A 23,265-nucleotide genomic window follows, 5' to 3' on the forward strand; every position below is an offset into this window, starting at 1 on the left:
ACTTTCTGGTTCAGAGCGTATTTAACAATTTTTAGCAGCCTAGCTACTTTTAGAGAAGAAATTGGGGAAGGAAAAAAAAAAAGCCTTGCTCCTGAAAACCCTCCCATCCAATATCTGGGATTTCATGGGCTGAAGGAAACTGGATGCGAAGTCCGCTGGGGGCCCGCGGCCGGGGCGGGGGGGGGCGGGAGGCGGCGGGGCCCGGCCGGGCCCCGCCGCCTCCCGCCCCCCCCCGCCCCGGCCGCGGGCGGCACCTTTACGGCGGAGCGGGGAGGCGCCTTCGCTCGCCTTCCAGTAAAGCGAAATAGAAACCGGGGCCGGCGCTGGCGGCGCGGGGAGGGCGGCGCTGCCCGGCCGCCCCCGGGAGTTTCCAGCGGGGCCGCGGCGCGCAGGGCAGCGCGGAGCCCCGCGGCGGCAGGTGAGGCGAGGGTGGGGGGCGGCGGGTCGGACGGTGCCCCCCGGCGGGTCTCGCTCCCTCCCTCCGCGGCTCCCTGAGCTCCTGGGCGGGGGCGGGGGGGGGGGGGCGGCGCTGCGTGCTTGGGATTTGGACGGACATCTGAGGAAAAAACTACTCCTTTCTGTTTGTGTTTGAGAGCGTGTAGGAAGGCGGTAGAGCGTAAAGCGACAAACTGTTTGATATCGTTGCCGACGAGCCTGCGGCTGGAGTTGGCGAGCTGCCGTGCTGATAAAACCGCTTTTCAGCCTGTGGCCGAGCTCAGCTCTGAGCCCTCTTTACGGAGCCCACAGCGTGAACGCCAGAGCGCTTCCCTCTCAAATGTAGGTTAAGCTGATTTTTTTTTTTAAGGGGCCACAGCGCTACAGCTGTAGCGTCCCTGTATAAGGAGGCAGAGAACTAGCGCCGTAGCTCGTAGGTGCGGGCAGCCGGCGTGCAGACCGCCTTCCCCCACGCGCCTTATGGGGCAGAAGCGCCTCGGCTGTGGCCCCGGCTCAGCTGGGCCCGGTGCTGCGAGCGGCGCGGGAGCAGCCCGGCAGCCGGGGGAGGCGCGGGCGCGGCCCCTCTCCCGCAGCGGCGCCGGTGGGACGGGGCGGGCGAGGCGCTGGGGATCCTCGGCCGGCTGCTGCCTCCGGGAGCCGCGCTCCTTCTCTCTCCTCTGCTGCTCTCCCAGCTTGCTGCTGGCCGGACGGTGGATCAAGATTCACAAGGTTTTAGGTGGGCTGTCTCCTTACTGCTGTCAGCCTCTTCAGCAGCATGGTATTTGCTGCTAAAATCACTTAATCTCTGGCACCTGTTCTGCTCCCTAGTTTAACGGGCTCTGCATCTGCAGACCAAAAAGGAGAACAGTGAATCTCTATTGTAGATAAGCTTTTTGCCACTGTAAGCATTAGAAGCCCCCCCCCCCCCCCTTGCTCCGGGAAAGTCTAAAATTATGTGGAAATTGAAATTTTTAGTTACTTTGCAGCAGACTTTTTTTGAAAGGGATTGTGTTTTTCAAGGTCTGTCAATAGTTTTTCTCATGAGCAAATATGGATTTTTGTCACCGCTGATGGTTAACTGCATGCAGTCAAACCAGAAAATTATTAAAGACAGTACAAGAAATTTTTATATAAGTATGTGACTGTGTTGAGCCAGTCTGTGCAGACTTTTTAAATGCTGGGTTTTTTCTTATTCTTGACACACAAAAAATCCTGCAGGAGCTCAGAGGAACTGGGCTATCCAGTTAACCTTATGCCCTTTAATATGGCATATGAAGATATTTTCAAGCAATTTTCTTCTCAGAAAAAGCCTTTTCAGGGAAAAGCTACTCATGACAAATAGAGAAATAAACTCTTTGCGTGCTGGTTGCTCATGTGATGATGATGAAATGATGCCAGAGATGGAGAAAGAATCTTGTGCTTTATCAACTGATTTAAGTGCTTGCATTTAGTTTTCTTTTTCCACTGTAGGTAAAACCAGACTTTTCATTGAGAACTCAAGTAAAACATATTTAGTGACTTAAATTCTTCAATCACTTGAATTGTATAGAATGTTTTAGAGCATTATTTAAGTGCTCAGTGCAGATACTAGTACAGGATTCTAGAGAGGAAAGGGACAATGAATTCACTGCTGGCAAATGGGCAGCCTTTGCCAGTGGTGGAAATGTAATCCATAAATTGCTGCACAATTTAAAAGCAAAAAGGGCTTTATAAAGTCTAGAAAATGTTCTCGCTATGTAAACATGTAGTATTTGGAATTTACTAGGTATGGGAAAAATGAAGGGTTTGCAGCTGCTTTCAAGCACTAAAGGCATAAAACTGAGAATAAGCTGGTTATAATCACTTTGTTCTACTTATTCAGACCTTTGTGGGAAGTCGTGCAACTGTTGAGAATAATATTAGTAACATGCTGTAGTTTGGGAACATTTTGAGGAACAAAGCAGAGTTGGCACTGAGGGAAAGCTGCATTTGGTCTAAACTGCACAACTCTTATGCATGAAAATGCTATGAAAAAGTGAGTTACTATAAGTATGTTATTGACTTGTCTATATCCAGGAGAGACTACAACTTGTGCAGGCTCATATTCTGTTTCAGAAAGTCCCTTAGGACTTGTTTCTAACTTACCTTACTTTTCACATGCAGTCTCTTAGGTCCTCTTATGACTGGACTGAGTGTTTTTTTCCCCTCCACCCCCATCAATTCAGCATCAAAAAGCAATGAATAAAAGTCCTGCTATGGAGAAAGATATAAATCTCCTTTATAAAGAGTAAACACTTTCAGGCTGCTCTAACAGCCTCTGATTTGGGGATGGAGCATGAAGGTGGGCTGCTGCAGGTTAGAAAACAGCCTTCACTTTTGTTATTTCTTGCTGTTGAAAAAAACCCTGACCCCTCTCACCACCCAAATACAAATTCTGCAAAATTAATGCTAATGACCGTTAATTTAGTTTTCCTACTCCCACTTCCCTAATGCTAGGGGTGATGTTGCATTTACTTGACGCTGGGTGAACTGGTGTGCGTGAGTACTGGTGAAACGCATTAACCATGGAGGCCGGGGGCGGGGGGGGGGCACGGTGCTGCCCCGACACTGCAGCCGCAGCGCTCGGCAAGGGCCGCGATGTACCTTGTCGTGCACCGTGTCTGCAGTTTTCCTGCCCTGCCTTTCGAGCTTGCCGCACGCGGTCTGAATTTCTTTGCCAAGTCCGCCACGTCACTTTACTCAGTTTTCTTCAACGTTAGAGCTGACGTAAATACTCTCGAACCCATGAGAAATATGTGCCACAAAAGTTCCGTGTCCCTGTGGGGAGGGCGAGGAAGATAGTGATCAAAACCAGAGACTGCACCTAGGTAAATGCATTGCTCCGTGGCCCCAGGGGACTGAGTCTGCTATTTGTCCTTGAGATAGGTTGTGCTTTCTTTCTTTCTTTCTTTTTTTTCGTTTTATGTATCTTTTTTTCTGGTTGTTATCTTTTGCCCAGAATAGGTGTTTGCAGTGGATTATGAAAATGAGAAGTGAGAGTGCTGTGGATAAGATATGTTCTACTCACTTCTGCTAGAGGAAAAGGAGATTCTTCTTTGTAACTTGCAAGTGTCAGACAGAGAGAATAAAACTCAGAAGCTTACTATGGAAAACTTATTTTTCACTACTACTTGGAAATCTAGATGATCATACAGTAGCTTGATTCTTGTTTGAGCTGTCATTTTTTTTTCTTTCTGCAAAAAATCCCCTATTATCTTGGCATTGTGATTATTAGTTTTTCTTTCCATGAAGCCTGTGAAGCAAATCATCATATGAGTAGAGGCCAGTCCTTCTGCCTGAGCACGTCTGCCATTACTTTACTTTGTTTTGCTTTTTTAATAGACTGCTGTGGAACACTGTGAAATTATCATCAGTGGTAAATACGGGTTCAAGATACATGACAAACTGAGGGATTATACTGAGACATTTTTGATGTTTTTGTGTGATGTAACCGGGATAAATATAAGGTAAGTGTTCATTGAAGCGTGCATGTTGAAAATTATTTGTATAAGTATTTTAATGACTGGCTATGCATATATGTTTTTAACTTGAATACAAAAACTCTGTCTGGCTCGTGTTAGGAACCTGGGATGGGAGGGGACTTCTTGGGACACTGAATCCAGTTTCCTGTCATTGGTCCTCTTTAACAAAATGGTCAAGATCTATCTTAAAAGTTATTGTTAGAAATAGTGAGGGCCAAACAAGCTGATGGAAACTGCTTCAAAAGCTCATTGCTCTTATGTTAAGTCAGTTTCTGATTTTCTTCTTAAATGGGTGAAAATTGCAGTTGAAATCCAGTTCTGGTCAGTAATGCCCCCCCAAAATGGGTGGTGTATTTCAGCTGGTGTCTTACTTGTGCATTGTACAATGATACTAACAGATGCTTTTTGCTATTGTAATGGTCTTGCTCCATGGCTTTCTCCTCTTTGTGGACACATCACATAAGTTACTCAAGAACATTTGGGGATAAACTCATATAGTACACTTATATCTCTGTCGTCCATTTCAAAATGATGAATCCACTCTTACAGGAAGAGTTATTAGTTTGTGAGGACATGAAATATTGGGGGTTTTTTTGGTCCTATTCCATTGCTTTCTATGTAATCTCATCTGTATTAAGGATGCTTCTTCATTTTTGTGTAATCCAGCAAAATATAACTAGTTCATGCTTCCTTGTTGTACCAGCATCCCTAATGAAAATCTCTGATAAAGAAAATTCCAAGAGTGAATGATTGGGGATGTTCACTAATAGCTTTCAAACAAAATTCCGCTAATAAAGACTTTGTTTTTTCTATGTCCTCTTCACCTGGTCTATTGATCATGACTTTTTTTCATGATACAATGTACTCATCTTAAATCTAACCATATAATGATGAGCTTTCGTTCTTGCTTTGCTGAAACAACTTTAGATGAAGTGATTTCAGGTTTGTTTGTTTCTTTTTTTTTTCAGGAGTGGTTTTGCAAAGCGAACAGTAATGGAGTATATGAGCACTGGTAGTGATAGCAAAGAGGAAATTGAGTTGTTGCTAACTAATTTAAATATGTCTGAGGTGATAGACATCATGGAAAACCTTTATCCAGGTGGGGACCTTGCAGTTTATGAAGACAGCATAATTACCATGTGTGAAGAAGCAAATCAAAATGAAGAACGTGCAGAATCTTTACTATTTTGTGAAAGGGAAGTTTCTTTGATGTCATGCGTCAAATACGGGACTGTGGAAGATTTGCTTGCTTTTGCAAATCAGGTGTCTAACACTGCGAAACAATGTAAAGGATGCAGACAGCAAGAATCTGGAATCCTCTTGAATATGGTATGTCTCTCTCTCTTTTTTTTTTTTTATACTTAAAAAACAAAGTTATTGTTAGTTGATAGAAGTGATTCATGAATGTACATAAAGATCACCCCCAGTCTGAGGAGTGACAGTCAGAGCGTCGTTCCCTGCAGGAACGTGGGGCTGGAGGGCATCTCTGAGGCCGTCCAGTCTAGCCACTGCCATCTCAGGTACCCATGCAAAAAGGTCGTTTGTTCAGAAAGGTCCACTGTACGTTTGCCTCTTGGTATCTCTGAAGATTAGAAAACACTTTCCAACATTGAAGACAAACTTGAGACAGTCGGTAAAAGGGAAAAAGCTGTAATGGCATACAGGAAGAGCTTAGGAGATGATAAGGGTTTTCCAGTGCCTTGTGTCCATCACGCAAAACTCCCAAGTAAAGGTTTAGGATCTATTTTAGTAGAGTAGCTGAATTTACTCACTCTCTCTGACAAATTGTTGTAAAAAGTGGTTATACAAAGAGAAATGACATATAGTATCAACTCTAACTTTCAAAATTACTGCATTATATAATATCATATACTGCTACATACTAGCATAGTCATGGTGTTTTGAAATACGTTCTTTTTTTTCCCCTAAAATGTTTTGTGCTCTATAAGCATCTGTAGAAATTAGTGTCAATGTACTTCTGTTAAAAAGCAGTTGCTTTGGTAATAAAACATCATGAAATGGAAGTTTGTGCGAACAGCTTTGTCCTGCTGTTTTAGTTTCTTGATATATTCTAAATCTATTATCTTAGATATCTTCTATGCAATATGTTTTTCATGTGAGCATTGGTTCTCTGTTAGGCTCACTGTTTACTCAAGCATGAAATAGCAGAGTGTTGTTTTATCCTGACTTGCAGGGAGTGTTGCAGTGTTGCAAAACAGTCACTTTTTAAACTCTGTAACATTGAAGTGACACTTACTAACATTAAATGTTTGCCATACTTAGGATAGACACTGTTCTACATACTCACGGTTGTTTTGCTTGCATATTACTTCTGTAGATGCATACAATTGGTATGAACCAAGTATTATTAGATGCACGTGACCCATTGGGCAACTGAGGATTGGAGGCAGGGCATTGCTTTTAGATGCATCTCAGTGGGTGCACCTACACTGGAAATATTTATAGCATTTATTTAGGATCCGGCGTGTGTTTCTGATTGCCTGATGACCCCCCACTGACCATGCTGCAGCTCACAGCTGAATGATGGTGTTTGAGCGCACAAGCTGAATTTAGTTGAAACTAAGCAGGGAGATGCTCTCCAGCCACAAATGAGCACTGGCTTCACAAGGCTAGAAGCTTTTCAGGCTAGAAACTAGTCCAAAGTAAACCTTCCTGAAACGTGAACAGTGTGACGTTGGTGGCTCTCTTTCCCTCCGCAATCCACTCCAATCAGTCTGTATTATTTACCAGGATAGATGCAGCCCATGTGGCTCAGCTGCTCTCAGCCCTTCAAAACGCAGAAGTTTGCAGGAAGAATGTGCAGATTGTAACAGGCTCTATCTTGGTTCTGACAGATGAGAGGCTCGTTCTGCATGTCATAAGCAAAATAAAAAAAATACAACCTTCCCCCCCCCCCCCCCCCGGCCCTTAACAGTTTAGAATTTCTGAGAATTAACTTTCTTATTTAGATACTAGTCACAAATGACAATTGTAGTTTTCAAATATTTTCCTAATTGAAAAACACAAAGGTAATTAAAGCACAGGGAGATTGTGCATGACGGCTTAGAAAGAAATCTAAAAACAATACTGTAACCTTCCTAATGTTAGGAAGCAGCTGAAGAGCTGAGTGCGTGAAGCTGTGTAAAGACATGGAATAATAAATATCCTTGATCTGCATTTATATACCTTTGAGTTAAGAATTTTGATCAAGTAGCAGTAAACAGGTTAACAATATTCTGGATACTAGTAATACTGTATATCCCTGAATTAATTAGAAACATATTCACAAGAGATGTTAATTCTTGTAATGTTTTTTTTTTCAGCTAAAGGCTTAAGAAATAGAAAGACTAAAGCAGTACTAGCATTGCGGTAGTTAGGTGTTTGGTCTCTCTGCCATGCGCAGAGGGAAGGAGCTGTTTTAGAGGCAGATTCAGAGCGAGAGGCTCGCTCAGGCGCTCCAAATCGCTTGCTGGAGGAGCCTCCTCGCCCTGTTGGCGGTACAGAGGACCTCTACTCCTCACATTGCCTCCCTAAAGCAGGCAGTGCGACTCCTGCTCTTTTTTGAGCTATAATGTAAAAGTGTTGCAGGGTGGCTGGTGAAATCGAAGCAGACTCCTTTTACCTTTTACTAAGCAGCAGGAATCCTGATACAAGGTGGAAAACTAAGATGTGCTCCCCCAGGAGTGCATGCGATATTAGGAAATGCTGAAACTCTTGCTCACGTAAGATAGCCTGTGAGTAACAGGTATGTGGCACAACAAGTCAGCAGATTACAGGAAGAACAAACACGTGCAGGTAAAGCTAATAACAAGAGGTGGGTAATTTCGTTAACCCTGCCGCTGTTGTTGTTTCAAGACAATTAATTGCAACTTACACTTTAAGTTAGTCACTGGAGAGAAACGTGGATGCGTATGCTGTGAATGAGTGCCACACCTCGCGTGCTGCTCCCCTTTGCCGTTTCTAAATAAAGACAGCTGAACAGAGCCCGTGCATCGTACACGTATGTGTGTGGTTTTTTTCTTCGCTACATGTGTCAAATCAGCATTGAAGTAGCTTTAACTTCAGTGTGTTCAGTGGTTTTCTTTTTTTTTTTTTTCCTTTTTACTTTATAGATTACACCCAAGAATGGGCGCTATCAAATTGACTCAGATGTGCTCCTGTTTCCATGGAAGCTGACTTACAGGAATATTGGCTCTGACTTTATCCCTCGGGGAGCTTTCGGCAAGGTGTACCTAGCTCAAGACAGAGAAACCAAAAAACGAATGGCATGCAAACTGGTATGTTAGTTCAGTGGTTTTATCTCTGAGCAAACATTGTATGACGTGGTACACTCAGGGTATTTTTAAATTTGTCAGCGTCGAATTCCATCGTTAGCTGGTTATCACCTCAGTTTTATTGGCCTACCAAGGCCAATGAAGGTAAGAAAAATGTTCTATAATTCATACTTGGACTTGCACTTTTTTTAACTGTTAATTTGCTTTCATTGTTTGGATCTGAGGCTTCAAAATTTCAGCATCCTGACAGTAGCTGGAAGTGCCCCATGGTCAGGCCAGCTGCCCAGCTGCAGCTCTGGGGTGCAGATCCTGTGGCGCTCGCTGTGGTGAGACACTGGCATGAAATCCTGTCCCTGCTGAAGCTGTTGCTGCAGGTGGTACTGGGGCCTTCAAAATTAAGTTTTCTTTATTCTAGTGCCATTAAAGTCCCCAAGAGCTCAGCTCACATGCAAGTCTCCTCCTGTTTTGGGCCCCAGTGGAGCAGAAGGCTGTGCCATGCTGAAGAGAATTGCTGAGCAACCCCCTGTTTTTCTGCAAGTCAGCATTTTGTTCAAAGTGCTATGCTGAATTAAGTCATAAATATTTACGGCTAGTAAAAGCTCAGCTGTGGAACAGTGCTCAATATTCCAGCACGTGTGAATAAGTGTTTGTATTACTTCTGTATAAAAGAGCTGGGGGAGGCAGCTGTAGGTCCTTTTCCTCTTGCACCCAGCATATCCACGTGACGACAACTGTAGCATGCCACTTCTGCATAACACACTGCAGAGTTAAAGCTCCCTAATGTTTCCAGAAGTACAAACAGTATTTCTCCTTATAGTAAAAGTATTAAACTGTTACCTGGTTCACAACCACAAGTCTGGGGGGGGGGGGAAATAGAAAGCATGGTCAGTAACCTTTCTGTCTGCAAGCCAACACTGCCTGGTACTGTCTTAACTGTCTGCTATCAGTACTCTTTAAAGAAACACAGTATTGCTGAGTGCTCATTTAAAAGCAAACTTCACTTCACATAACCCATAAAGCAGTGTTGGTCAGGATTTAACCAAGGTCACTAGTTGTCCTGAACACAGTCAGTCTGTAGACTGTACTGAGTGTTTCGTTACTGCAAGTACTTTCCATGTGCCAAATGAGTGTATCATTCTCGTGGAGCAGATGAGACTTCACAAAGCTAATTGAAAAAGCCATGGGATTTTTATCTCCTTCACCAGGAAGTTTGCATAGAGCTTTTGCGTAACCAGCAGATTTTGACGGGAATAGCTCTTGCTACATTGCTTTTTCTGGAAGATTGCACTTTTTCTTTGGGCATGATTCCAAAAACTCTCTCGACTTGGAACAGGATGTATCTGAATTGGAAAGGAAGAACAAGTCACAGAATCAAAATTAAGCTTCTTACTGTAACAAGTGGATAGAGATGCTTTGCTTCCTTCTCCCATTTTAATATATAGGAAAACTAATATTAGTACAGATAATTAGTACAGTTTTTGGACCTGCTTTCATGTGGTTTTGTTTCAATGACGTAGGTCCCAGTGGAGCAGTTCAAACCGTCAGATGTTGAAATACAGGCCTGTTTCCGTCATGAAAACATTGCTGAATTATACGGTGCTATTCTGTGGGATGAGACTATCCATCTGTTTATGGAAGCTGGAGAGGGAGGATCTGTCATGGAAAAGCTGGAGAGCTGTGGGCCTATGAGAGAGTTTGAAATCATTTGGGTGACAAAGCATATCCTGAAAGGACTTGACTTTCTCCACTCCAAGAGGATTATCCACCACGATATCAAACGTACGTGTGTTTCATTCCTCAGGGTGTCCCATGTTACTCTGCAGCTCCAGCAAAAAGCTTGGTACTGTGGTAGATGTGTCTTGGGGAGGGAGGCACAGAGAAATGGGGTGGTGTTCAACAGACAACATCAGGTTCTTAGGATAACAGTTGCTTATGCTTTCTATTAGTTCAGTTTAGTAAATGTGCTATTTGGAAGTCCTAGTTCCTTTTCCCCTCTTGAGCAACTCGGTTTGAAACAAAAACCTAAAGAAATCAAGCAAAATTATCAGTAGGTTTTATGGAAGAAGTTTCCCTCTTTCCTGTAAATTTATCCTGAATGTTGCTCTGCCCACCTTCCACTTGTACCCTCTTCTGTTATTGGTTTTGTGTTTGTGCGTGACTGGCTGTTCCTCAGTTTGTTTCCACTTTGGAACTAAATATGTAACTTTTTTCATTGTTTTTTTTTTTTTTTTCTTTCAATGGTTACTGCAAATTTTAGTATGTGTTTTTTAAAAAAAAAAAAAAAGAAAAAAAAGAAAAAAAAAAACCCTCCAGGTGTTAACATGTACGAATATTCAATAATACATTGATGTTACACCTAAACTAAACAGAGAAATATTGAATTGCTTTAAAGTTTAATGTGTTACACTTAATATTAAATACTATTTCTCCAAGCAACCATCCTTGCTGCAGATAGATAAACGCTGCCTGCCTTTCCAATAGCAGTATTTCTAACCAAGATGTATCTCTTTTGCAAGTTCATTTTTGCTAAACTTGAGGGTTTAAATTATAAAATAGAAATATCCAAACTGAAATGTTACAGTAAATAGATGACAGAAGATGCTTATATCAGGAATTACTAGATTTTGATCTTTTTTTTGTTAATATGGATCAGTACTTAGAAGTAAGCCTTTGAAACCCTGGCAACTATAAAATTGAAAAATTTTTCCTTCAGTTGTGCTTTCTCACTTGTATTAAGTATCTTTCATATTAATTTATAGTAATTGGCATAATAATGGAGTTAGTTAAAAGGTTCTAAACCAAATCAATAAAAAAACCATCCTACTACATCTAGATAGTGGGTAAAAGAGCTGACGTGCTGGGAACTGGGAAGACATTAGTACCTTTTGGGTTTGCAAGCACTATTCTGCATTACTGCTGCTGCTGACTTAGAAGGATAGAAGCAGCTCGGGACTGGTAGCCACCACGTCCGTCTGCCAGCAGCGAAGCTGGGGACAGGAGGTGGTGAGGTATGGCACCGCTCTGAGGTGCGCAGAGAGGGGAGGAAGAGGTACGAGAGAAGAACTGAATTTAAAAAGAAACAAAAAGGCCTGCAGTCAACCAAACAAAAAGAGAGTGTAAGGCTTATTTTCATGTCTCAGGAAAAATTTGGGGAGTTTCCCAAGGTGCCTTTCTGTAAAGGCTGCAGGGCTGGTGATCTGTGGCTGGCTCATCCCCCTGGCACTGCCGAGGGGGTTGGAGGGAGCAGTGCCCGGGTGCTCGCCCCGCTGCCCGCACGCATCGTGAGCCCTGCCTTATCCACCCGCGGGCTGTGCTGTCACTGACGGAGCGAGTCCTCTTCACCCCGCGTTCCCACCTTCTCTGGGTACCTTCGCTATCACACGTGGGGTCACGCAGGGAGATGGAGGAGAGAACTGGTCTGGCTGAAAACTCATCTTGCTTTTTGGGCAGTTTGGTTCTCTGAGCACTCTTTTTTGGCAGAGGCATGGACTTAGGTCCCACTGACTCTGAAACTGCAGGCTCAGGCTTGCCTGGGGATGCAAACACAGGCCATGGAGCGCTCCCAGCCGTGGCCCGGGGGTATCATTGCAGGGAGCTGTTTTGAGTGATGTGAGCTGGGTAGCTGGACTCTTAATGGTGTCGCTGCACTCCAACCATGTACCTGAGCAAAAACCCAGCTGCCTGGCAAGGCTGCACCAGCTGGCGGAAACCGGCTGTCTTGGGGGAGTGCAAGCAGGGATGCTGCTCCTTCTTCCTTACCTGGAGGACTCAAAATGGAAAAGGTTGTGATGCAAACATCTGTGATCCTTTGCTGTCCATGTCCTCTCCTACTGAGTCTCTATTCTGCTGACAAAGGAGGATATTGGGGATTTCAGTGAGAGAAAGATTTCCTTGAAATATAGTAGGACTTTTGCTCTTAGTGCTGTAGCTTATTTCAACTATTGGATGGGAAGCTGTTAAATCATAAGATTATTTGGTGTGGGTGGGGGGACCTAGTCCAAAGCCCATGAAAGTTTGCAGTAACACATCCACTTGCTTGAGTGAGCCTAGAATCAGCCTTGGGTATTTTCAATCGTGGCAAAAGGAAGAGTTGCTGGATACCTTTCAACAGAGCTGGCCCTGTTAGAAGATTCAAGCTCTTACTGTTTCCCAGACTGAAGCTAGCATTGAGTGTGGTTTCAAATATACAGCAGAACTTGTTGCCTTTACGACAGTGTTACATTCTGCATCATCTTGCATGTGGTGTTTAAACTTGTATCTTCAGAGTTACGCCTAAAATTACAAATGTATGTACATAATTTTGTAGCACCTAGAGAACAAACTCGTAAGTAGGCAAATACCTGAAAGATTATTTCAGGAAACAGGACAGCTGAAATCAGAGTCTGTTTTCTTTTCACTGTATGGTAATGGTGCTTTTGCATATGCTCGTATGCTTTTCCAAATTATGTTCTTGGTAAAGAAAATTCACTTTGGGAAGGAAAAGAAAATTCACTTTTGGAAGGAAATGTTTCTTGCAACTCATTTTTTAAAAAAGCGCAAAAGGTAGGCTTTCCGCATGTACGCATACAACCAGACTGTAGGATGAAACTGAATGTGAAAACATTTGAATGGGGATTTTTTTTTTAATTTGCCTGAAGAAAATTTTATAAAAATTATGAATATAACTATCAAGACAGAAAATGATCCGACTCCACAGTTTCCTTTGGAGGGAGTGTTGTATTTGTGTTGTGTAACTTGCAGACTTCATTTGTCTGTGGCTTCCAAGACAACAAACATCTCTGAGTTTCTCAAGGCTTACACAGAGCATTATCTTTGTAAATCTTTGATCAGACATACAGCTGTAAAGAAAGCCTGTGAGTAGAGTTGTGCCTTAGGCAGAGATTTATGAAGGAAAGTGAACTAAGCTCCTAGATATTGCTGAAACTCAGTGGGAGTTTGGAAGTCCCAGTTTTTGTTACTTTTACAGCTGTAGTCTAGCTTCTGTCTTTACACTGAGCCACTGTTGCTGATCCATGCAAGAGACTGGTGTGGATGCTGTGGAGAAGCTTGAGTTCTTATTTAGTTTTGTCTTTGTTTAAAATGTTAGTATAAAGAAGTCTCTTGGTGACCAAGAACTATGCCTGCTCATAGCAAGACCTGTCCAACCTTGGAGATCATGAAAGATCCTCAGAGCCATGCAGGAGACCAGCTGTGCTGGGAAAGGGTCTATCAGTCTTCCAACTTCCTCACTTACCCTCAGGCTTTATTTATTTATTTTTTTTGACACCCCCCCTTACCTTTTTCTACTTTTTAGTTAGGAAAATGACCAAATATTGGTTCTTCTGTTACACAAACCAGTCCAGTTCGATTTCTAAGATATAATTTATGTAGAATGACTATGCTGGCTGTAGGGATGGGTTGTGCTAATCTCCTGTTTTAGACTAACATCTAAATGAAACAGTTATGTTGTAAAATAATTTCCCAGCAGGTTAGAAGCTAAATACTGTCATTTTTGCTTTTCTTTTAGCAAGCAACATTGTATTTATGTCAACTAAGGCTGTTTTGGTGGATTTTGGCCTAAGCGTTCAAATGACTGAAGACATTTACTATCCCAAAGACCTTAGAGGAACAGAGGTAAGAAGCTGGAGGGACAAAAATCCTTATGTTGCTTCACTACAATTGTTGTGATGCTCAGCCTCAGATTTGGAGCTAAAAGGTAGATGCTTGGGCAGAAGGGTTTTATAATAATTTATTTTAATGTTTGTTTTTAACTTTTTGATCATCTCAAGTTTTAATTTTCAGCTTGCTGAATGGTGAATCAGGTGTTATATTTTGAGAGCTGTATTACCTTCTCAACAGTCCCATTTATTAATGATCATTAAATCTGAAGTCAAGGAGGAAACTGGGATCCTCTCAAGCCAAAGGCAGGAACAGTACTCTGAGGAGGGCTGTTTGCAGTGAATCAACTGCTAGCCGAAGACTCTGCAGACTGAAATTTGTTTCTTTGCTCTATCAAAGTTTTCTTCTGAGATGTCAGATATGGGCTTGGATGACCAGTTCAATGCAGTAGTTTGACTCCTCCTTTGAAACCACAGAAATTGCAGACCTCTGGGTTTTGTCCCTTAGCATTTCTAAGCTCTATTTCCCATCTATATGTAACCCTCTCGTCCTATGGGGATTATGTATTGTGTGGTTGATGATTATCTGGTGAGATGCTTAAACATTACAGTGGTGGAGGTGAGAGCCTTTTGCATATCTGTCATGATTTGGGCTCTGAACATGCACAGAGTTCTTGCCTGCCACTAAGCCTACTCTCATGCAAAGTGTTTTCCAGGTTGGAGCTTTAGCAATTAGCTTGGCTAGCTGCTGCAAATATCGTTTTGCCTCCTTTTGCCAGAGGAGGCTGGTTACAGGAGACATTTCAGTTGAAATGCTGGCACTTTACATTTTTATAGTCTTCCAGAGCACAGGCATGCATCTAGAGGAGATACGCTTATAACTGACAAGAGAACATTTCACTCCTCAAAAAAGTAGGATGAATTAAGGTTTCACAGAATGTCAGGCTTGTTCTTTTATTTAGTTTTAAGATTTTGGGGAAAATATTTGAACATTTGTTTTCACTGGCTTTCCAATCAGAGAAGTCAAGAACTTAAACTGCTCATTGTACTGAAAGGAGTATGCTCTCTGGCATTTTACTTGTGCTTTAATTTTATGTGCTGTTAATGAGAATAAACAAAATTGTGGGAATGAGATGGAAGCCCTGACAGGGAATTTCCCAAGGTTGAAGATGTATGTAAATAGAAAATTTCCAGGCTTATGGAGTGGACTGATGATGATCCACTCCTGGCTCTTGGAGGCTGCACCAAATTCACGTTGGAGAGAGTAATTGCAAAACACACTTAGTCTTCATTTAGCAAGAAGAAAATGATTCTGCCCTGTTGAGTGCCTACAGTCATGTCCCCAGGAACTGGTCAGTCCACACAATCCCTAGACACGTGGATACATGTTTTTTGCTTTCTTTGGGGACAGGGGTGGTGCAGAGAGGTAGTTAATTCTTGAAGTTTGCACTCCTGTTGTTTTATTGCAGCATCATGAATCAGAAGTAAGGTTGCGGAGAGAGGACTGGGAAAGGAGATGTTCAAATGCCAATTGAAGACTTCTAAGAACATCATGCAGGCTACCGTATAGGTTTTTCTGCTCAGAAGAAGAGTCTCATACCATACTTCCTTCTGGTCATCTTCTTCCTCTCCACAGTGCCTGTGCCTGTTGGAGAGCCTAATCTAGTCACCCAGACATACCCTTTTAATCTTTGATAGCACTGTCTTTCTTGATTTTCAAAGTGAGATCTCTGCTGCTAAGCCAAGGTCCTCTGAGCTTTGCATCCTGCTTTGTGCAGCCTTGAGGAGTGGTGTGACTGTCCAGGAGTGCTGTTTCTTTTTGCCTGTGGCTGTGCAGATGAGCCGTCTCTGTTACAGCCATACCGCTGCCATATGGAGTCATGCCTATGAACTGCCTTGGCTTATCTAATGTCTGATGTTGGCTGGGACTGGCTTCCATGAAGGAAGTGACAGTAGAAGTTATCTTTCTCCTGTGCATGTTGTCCTTCCTTTGAGAGTTTAGGATTCACTCGTATAGCAAGGAAGGGCTGAGTGTAGTGAACCTTCTTTGTGGTTATGCAAATGAACAGGTTGCAATGCTGGGCAAAATGATTGAAGGACAGTTAAATTTTTTAGTTTATGTAACATGAAAGAGCTAGGTTTTCTGAACAGTATATGTACAATGCACTCAGCACAAAAATGATGCTTGTGATGAAAGTGCTCTGCAGGAAACGCTTTTTCGAGGCATTTCCTACACTTTCTGTTATGCTTTTGTCACTGATAAAATGTGTAAGCTTCCGTTACAAACGTTCAAGGGGAAAAAGTTGTCCACTGAGGTTAATCAAATGTCGAGGGTGTGATTATTTTCAGAAATGCTAAAGTAAGACTAGCACAGTAGGAAGAATAGGACTAGTTTTTAGGTGGATTGTGTCTCTGGTCTGACTGATAAATGAGGGCTAGTGGCAGCAGAAGGAAGAGTGTGGAGAGGAAGATGTGTGGGAGCTGGGCTGCCTGCTTTGGCAGCAACACAGCCCTAGGTCAGTCTGAATCAATCTGAAGTCACAGCTTTGGTGCACATCTGATCTTTGCTTCTGTTCCTCTGCAATTAAGGTGCATCTTGACTGGTTTTCACAGTTTGGCTAGAACTTCAGACAGGTTCTTGTTTCATCCTTTTTTCTCAAGAAGGCAGCTGCTTTTTCTGTGTGTAGTTACTTTCACTGAAGTTGCATGGTGTGCCCTAATTACTTTTTTAGAAGGTAGAGATTCCTTTCTTTGCTCATATGGCAGGTGCAGACAGACTTTTTTATCTTAGCTTTGAGGAAGGGGATGGATAGGAGTAAGTAGCACATGTAAGCTTCTGCTGCATAGACTTCCTATTTGAAGTTCTAGTTGCAAATATGAGGTGTGATTTACTGGGAAATAGTCCTTGGAATTTGCATGAGCCCCACAGCTGTTCTCAATCTGTAGTAATAAGTACTCAAACTGTGGGGTGATGATATAACTTCCTGCCCTTGTCTCAGTTAATGGCTTGTAATGTGATTCCTTGTGGCATGATGACTTGATCTAATCAAAGTTCTGTTTGGATCCTCTAAAGGGAAATTGGGCGAGGGAAAAGTAGAAGCCAGAAGCAAATATAATGGCTTGCTAACTTAGTGTGTTGTGGGCTGTGCCAATGTTGTGTTGAAACCTCCTGCTTTTGCCAGAGGGTTGTGGCAGTGCTGTACATGCAGTACCTTCCAGTGGCAGGGAGTGCCTCCTGCATCCTGTTCGTCTGGTTCCCTTCAGCCTAAACACAAAACTGCCAGGAGCTGGCAGGGAATTGCATTGAATACTTCTTTTGGATTTTGACAAATCTGACTCTTTCAGTGAAGTGTTTGGATGGAAACTATATCTTGGTTTAGACAAGTCAAGAAAGGGTGGAAGAGGGACACTTGCTTTAATAGCTACTTTGGGGATGGCCTAGGGGAAAGGGGACACAGGAAGACTTTAGAGACCTGGTTTTCAATATATGTCCTGCCTGAGACCTGGCTTGTGCCTTATTACCACATTTCCCGCAGTAGTGCCCAAATGTGCAGTTTACTGGATAATGGGGGCAGAGGGAGAGAGTAAGGAAGACGGAAGGGAGTGTATCTGTCAGTTCTTCCATAAGAGTTGTATAATAGTTAATGTAGCAGAGATTTGAGCCATCGACTCCTACACCCTAACTGGGTGACTCGCAGTGGAGTCATGCTCTCGCCCTTCAGCCTAATGAGTGTCCATTTGTTCATGCAGAAGGGAGCAGTGCCAGCAGGGCCCCACCACCAAATAAATGGGCAATTCAGGCAGCTCCCTGTGCTGTGGAGGGCTGTGAGGCTCCTGCCACTGGGCTGAGCAAAGCAGAGCAGTGGCTTGAACCTCAGCCTCTCACAGCTTAGGGAGCTTTCAGTCACTGAGCTGTGGGGCAAACCTAGAGAATGAGTCTGTTCTGGTGCCAGACCAGAAAATCCCTGAGATTGCGATGACGTGCAGAGCAGAAAATCAGTTCCCCAGCTGGTGCTTGGTCCTCAGGCTGCAGATACTAATGGGATTTGTCCCTTCAGATGGGGGATTCTCAGCTCACAGAATGTAATGATTGGTCTTTGCTTGCTGTTTTCCCCTATTGATTAATCTTTTTTGACTGTTTTTTACAGATTTACATGAGTCCTGAAGTCATTCTCTGCAGAGGCCATACGACAAAAGCTGACATCTACAGCATGGGAGCTACTATTATTCATATGCAAACTGGCATCCCACCCTGGGTGAACAGATACCCCCGGTCTGCATATCCGTCCTACCTCTATATCGTAAGTGTCCTCAGAAAAGCAGAGCTTTTCAGTGGAAGGATTTCCTGTTCCCTTGTTGGGAAAGCTCCCATCTTATAAAAGAGTATCAAAATATGTGTCAGAGAGATGACACCATCTTTTTTGCTTTGGGGGAGGGAGGGAAGAAGTGGGTTTTGATCATTTAGGGGAAGACAGAGGCTGAGCTGGAGTCATCTCTGTGGTTTGTGTTACAATTTACAGGCCTTGGTTTTCTTCCGGGACAGGGTTAGAACAGTGTGAAACTTGATTGTAACAAGCTCATCTGTGCTTTGCACTTCTGTTTTGCTGAGAAGTTACAGATTAAAAACTGGAGCCAGGCAAATTTGAATCTCTGCTTCATCCAGAGTGGTGCAGGAATCTGGTGAATTTACATTGCAGCAGGTCTTAGACTTGCTTGGAGCTGCTCCAAGCTTTAAAATTTATGATAAAATCTGATTTTAAAAAAAAAGTGGATTTTGCGCAGTTACGTGTTCTGTTGTAATTGCTCAGCCCTGCTTAGAAAGGTGTAGAGTTGTAAGTTGGGAATTTCCAGACTACTAATGTGGTTATCCATGATTTCCTCTCCCATCACTTTTGGAATAGTCATTTCAATGGTTCCTTTTATTCCAACAGATACACAAACAAGCTCCCCCCTTAGAGGACATAGCTGAAGACTGCAGTACTTCCATGAGAGAGCTGCTAGAAGCAGCGCTAGAAAGGAACCCTAATCACAGGCTGTCTGCAGCAGACCTACTGAAACATGAAGCCTTGCACCCCCCGCCGGAGGAGCAGCCACGGTGCCAGAGTCTGGACTCAGCATTGTTTGAAAGAAAAAGGCTGCTCACAAGGAAGGAGCTGCAGTTGCCAGAAAACATTACAGGTAATGGGGTCAGACCTACCTACCTTGCACTTTTTAAATTTTACTTTATGTCAAAATTGGATTTGGCTAAGTTTTTAGAAACAGACTAAACTGAAAAAGCTGCTGGAAAGAGACCAATACAAATCTCGGTCAGATGAGATCAGACCCAGAGCTCATTAAGTGTTATGCAAAACGCCCATTGACTTCAACAGGACAAAAACTTAGCCTGAATTCTGCAGCTACGGAAGCACTGGCTCGTGAAAAAACCCTGGTGGTTATTCAGGACAGTTTTTTATGAAGTATAGGTTGCTGTCACAAAGTTGCCTTAATTCTTCTTAGTGGTAACAGGTTTTTTTATTAACAGTGGTTTGCTTTTTAACAAAAACAAAAGCCTCAACAACCACTGCCACCAACAACAAAACCATCACTTTTTGCCTCCCTAAAAGCAAACAAACATAAAAACCCATAACTGTAATGATTCTGAGTGTCAGCAGTAAGATAAAAGCCATTTGTCTTAAAAATCACTGTAGGATAGAACACAGTTCCCTTTTGCATTAGTAAGTTAAAAAACCTCAGTGTGTCCTCAAATAATATCAAGCCAAAGGGAAATTTCATGCCTGCAACCCGCTAACAGGCTTCAAAAATTTTTTTTCCTACTTCTAAAATTGGTTGGGAGTGTCTTGGCAAAAGGCGTTTAAAAACAGATCCCAGACAAGTGGTTTATTTGACTGTGATAATTATTTGAAAAGATACCTATGCAAAATTCTTGGTGCTCTAATGCATAATTGTCTTTTGCAGTTGCAATGAAACCACTTAACACTTAAACTACTCTAAACGTTCTCATTTATAATGGCATTGCTCTTCTGGTTTTGCTTTGTTGGGTACACAGTCCTTTGACAGGCACAGGCCATCTGAATCAATTCTTTTGGAGATGAAAGAATATTTGGCTGTTAAGCTGGAACTCTAATTTAGGTGCTTGAGATTCCAGCACACTCATTATACAAGTATTCAGGGGAGTTCTGCAGTTGCAAAGGTTTCCTCAGAGCTCTGATAGTGTGTACATTCATTTACAAGAAAGAAATCTGAGACCAATGGTGTTAGATTTGTTTTGTGTTGTTGCATCCAGCGACACAGAGGATGTCATTCGTCTAGATGAGAATTCCCCCATAATGAGGGGAATTCTCAGCTGGCAGAGAGCTAGCAGAGGGTTTGAGGTTTTTTTTTTTTTTTCTTTTTTTTCTTGTACCAAACTCTCCTTTGACACTATAGCTCAGTGGATGAGGAAGCTCTGTGTAACTGTCCCAGATGATGGAGGGCTTTTTAAAAATATTGAACAGTCTTTGTTGTTTTCAGTGGAAAGCTGCAGTTGTTTTCTCCTTGCCTGGAGTTATGACTTGATGTGGTATCTTATGTTTTATGTAAGAGGTTTATATTATGTTCCTTAAAAATGAAGCTTTCCAAAACACAGATAAATAAAAGCAAATATGAAGCCAGTTATTCCAAAAATGTCTGCATTTATTAAACTGAACTAATGTAGCTATTTGTGCAACAATTACATGCTTCATCTCTTCTTTTTAGATTCCTCATTGTGCACAGGGAGCACGGATGAGTCAGACCTGCTAAAGAGGCAAAGATCACTCTACATAGATCTTGGAGCTCTAGCTGGTTACTTCAATATTGTTAGGGGACCACCAGCATTAGAATAAGACTGACTTGGTAACGGTTTATGTCTGCGGGTCAGAAATGGACCTCTACCTCTTAAAACTTGATTTTAAGACTTGATTTTCAAATTTGTACATAAAAATATTGCCATTGTAGGCTGTAAAATGTGAATGGTGTTTAACTGCACAGATGATTAAGCTAAACCCTTAGGGGCTCTGATAAGCTGATCCCAAGCGGCGATGTTTGTGTGTCTGCTGGGACCAACAAGGAGGCAGAAGAAACACTGCTGGGAATATCTTAATCTGGGGAATCTTCCTGTGCTGGGCCTGCACTTTTGTAAGACTTGTAATATATGCTTGCGACTATTGCCCTCAAAAAAAATTAAGCATGTGGGCGGTAAGAGCTGGTCCATCTGAGCTATCCTTAGTTAAAAACTTCTTAGAAGTCTTTGACTTAACTCAGTCTGTGGTCATTCTCGGTGCGAATCAGGGCCTCCCTTAGGCTGAGCTAACTTGCTTCAGCTGACTCTAGAGCCAGAAACATCTGGAGCCAGACCCTCACTTGGTTACAGATGTGTTTTATCTTTGCACTTTCCCTGGGCTGTCAGGGCTAAGTTGGGCACTCTGCCCTCTTCTACCTGGGCAGAGGGAATCCTTTGCTGGCTGTTTTTTGCTTCGGGAGAAGTGCAGCAAGCCAGCCCTCACAAAGCAGGGCAGCGACTCCAGCTGCACTCAATGTTACAGCTACTGCAAGGATAATTTGGGTAGCATTCAAGGGTAGAGCAAATGTTATTTCCTATTGGTAACAGTGGGCAAACTCCAGACTCTTGCTTTTTAATGCTTTGAAACTGTACATGTGTATAATTGCCTTGAGTGCTATGGTTTGGAAAGCGTGTCATTAGTGACAAGCTGTGTTTATGTTCCTATGGAAATGGAATTATGTTGTTCTTGCTGTGCCTCATACATTTGAAACACGATGTTTTGGATGATAGTAAAACTATGTAAACTGCATAGTTCTGTACATCCCATGGGATGAGAACGTAAACTTTTATAAAACTCCCTTTGATGCTTAGATGACTCTTTTTAAGCATTTATGTTAAAATGGCATACTATGTATGTTGTACACTGAATCTTTTCTGAAGCACGGTTTCTTTTTCATATATTTGTTATTTAATACTGCTCCTGTCTAACAAATGATCTTAAGCAGATGATTTCCAGTTTGATACTGATATGGTCAAATGAATAAATCCAGCTCAGTGCCTTGAGGCGTGGTCAGTCTGTCCTTTAATCTTTGAGAACAGCGGGGTCTGCGACAGTATTCGTGCCAACCTCCCCTGTCATGGCCCAGGTACGTTATGTGCATCATTCCATGTTTTGGGAGCTGGGCGAAGGTCAGTGTTGACAGGTCTTCAGACTCAGGTCACAGATGATGAGTATTTCTGACAAAATCTCATTATCAGACCACAGGATTTCTGGGCTGCCTGACTGGTAGACTGTAGTCGGGTGTAACATGCAGCACTTCAGTTTTCATGTTGGTTGCTGTAAAAAGTCCTGGGAATACCCCCCTGCTCCAGTACTTAGTACAAAATCCCTAGACCAGCTGTTTCGAGGCATGCAATGCAGGGCACACCTCTTCATGTTTATACTGGCTGTTGTGATCGGGATATTCAGGCATCAGATTTTCAGTGTAGGTGGTTTAAAGGAGAGATGGCATAATGATTTGGATACTCGCCTTTGCCTTGAGAGGTCTGGGTTCAATTTTCTGTTCTGCTGCTGCTGGGTTTTGGTCTTTAATGAGATTCATGGGATCAGTAGGAAGTGGCTTTTCCAATGACTTTGAATGGTGGTGGTTTTAAAAGTCTCTGCTCCCCAGTTTCCCTTCTATAAAATTAACATGTTTATCCCCATCAAACAGTGGCTAGATATTATGCAAATGCTTATCAAGTGCCTGAATACTACATCACTGAAATCAACGTAGGAATTGTAAGCTGCTAGAGGGCTCTTACTGTTACCTGAAAAATGTTAAGATTTTTTTCTCATTTTTTTAATCCCTTCCTTCTCTCCCCCTGCCCAGCTAAATGATTCATCACAGAAATCTGCAAATGGGGGCAGTCTCACTATTTAATATTCTCTCCTATTATATGGCTGTCACGTCTTAACGCTATGCAGGTAATAGCTGACCAGATAATTCAAAGTAATTCCAGCGTGCGTATTGCTGGATATGGGTGATAAGGTTTGAGGGAGTGAACCAATAGCTCTCTATAAGCACATCCACATGTGTAAGTAGTATGAGGCTGCATGATAAATATTGCTTCAAAGGATTGGTACACAATCAACAAATAGCTGTTCAGGCACACTAAACACCAGGTGTTACTACTGGCATTGCGAACTTTCTAATAGCTGAGGACTATTTATTAGGTGAGCCCCAGGCAGCAGTTAAGCAGGGGTTTCTCTGTGGAACAATATTGGCTAGAGCACATCCTGCACTGGTTGCTGCCCGTGTTGTGTAGGTACACCTGTTTGTGCGGCTGCATGGGGAACGGCATCAGGAACTGGGTTAAAACCAGCCTGCAAAGGGGAGAGTTGTTTCTCTGGTCGGGTTGCTGGAGCAGCTGTGCAGATGGAGCAATTGAGGCTGGGG

General features: G+C 42.8%; 1 protein-coding gene across 2 annotated transcripts; it reads left to right on the forward strand.

The window, feature by feature from the left end:
* Window positions 1-249: 249 nt before the first annotated feature.
* On the forward strand, window positions 250-21,889 carry MAP3K8 (mitogen-activated protein kinase kinase kinase 8). Of its 2 annotated transcripts, none has more exons than XM_064505861.1 (9): window positions 250-418; window positions 3,796-3,920; window positions 4,904-5,264; window positions 8,048-8,212; window positions 9,727-9,988; window positions 13,716-13,822; window positions 17,955-18,107; window positions 18,738-18,984; window positions 20,542-21,889. In XM_064505861.1, the coding sequence occupies exons 2-9, from the start codon at window positions 3,886-3,888 to the stop codon at window positions 20,667-20,669; spliced, it is 1,458 nt and encodes a 485-aa protein (XP_064361931.1). In that variant the 5' UTR covers window positions 250-418; window positions 3,796-3,885; the 3' UTR covers window positions 20,670-21,889. The 2 variants fall into 2 exon arrangements, with proteins under 2 accessions (XP_064361931.1, XP_025957439.1); XM_026101654.2 differs by lacking the exon at window positions 250-418 and adding an exon at window positions 540-777.
* Window positions 21,890-23,265: the final 1,376 nt, after the last annotated feature.

Source organism: Dromaius novaehollandiae, chromosome 2 (genome assembly GCF_036370855.1).
Source record: "Dromaius novaehollandiae isolate bDroNov1 chromosome 2, bDroNov1.hap1, whole genome shotgun sequence".
In the NCBI taxonomy this organism is placed as follows: Eukaryota; Metazoa; Chordata; class Aves; order Casuariiformes; family Dromaiidae; genus Dromaius; species Dromaius novaehollandiae.

Bases quoted from the DNA above. Each gene is read 5' to 3' on its own strand.
- MAP3K8 (XM_064505861.1), top strand. From the start codon at position 3,886: ATGTTTTTGTGTGATGTAACCGGGATAAATATAAG. The intron at 5,265-8,047 runs GTATGTCTCTCT...TTTACTTTATAG, and splicing joins CTGGAATCCTCTTGAATATG to ATTACACCCAAGAATGGGCG. The intron at 18,985-20,541 runs GTAATGGGGTCA...TCTTCTTTTTAG, and splicing joins GTTGCCAGAAAACATTACAG to ATTCCTCATTGTGCACAGGG.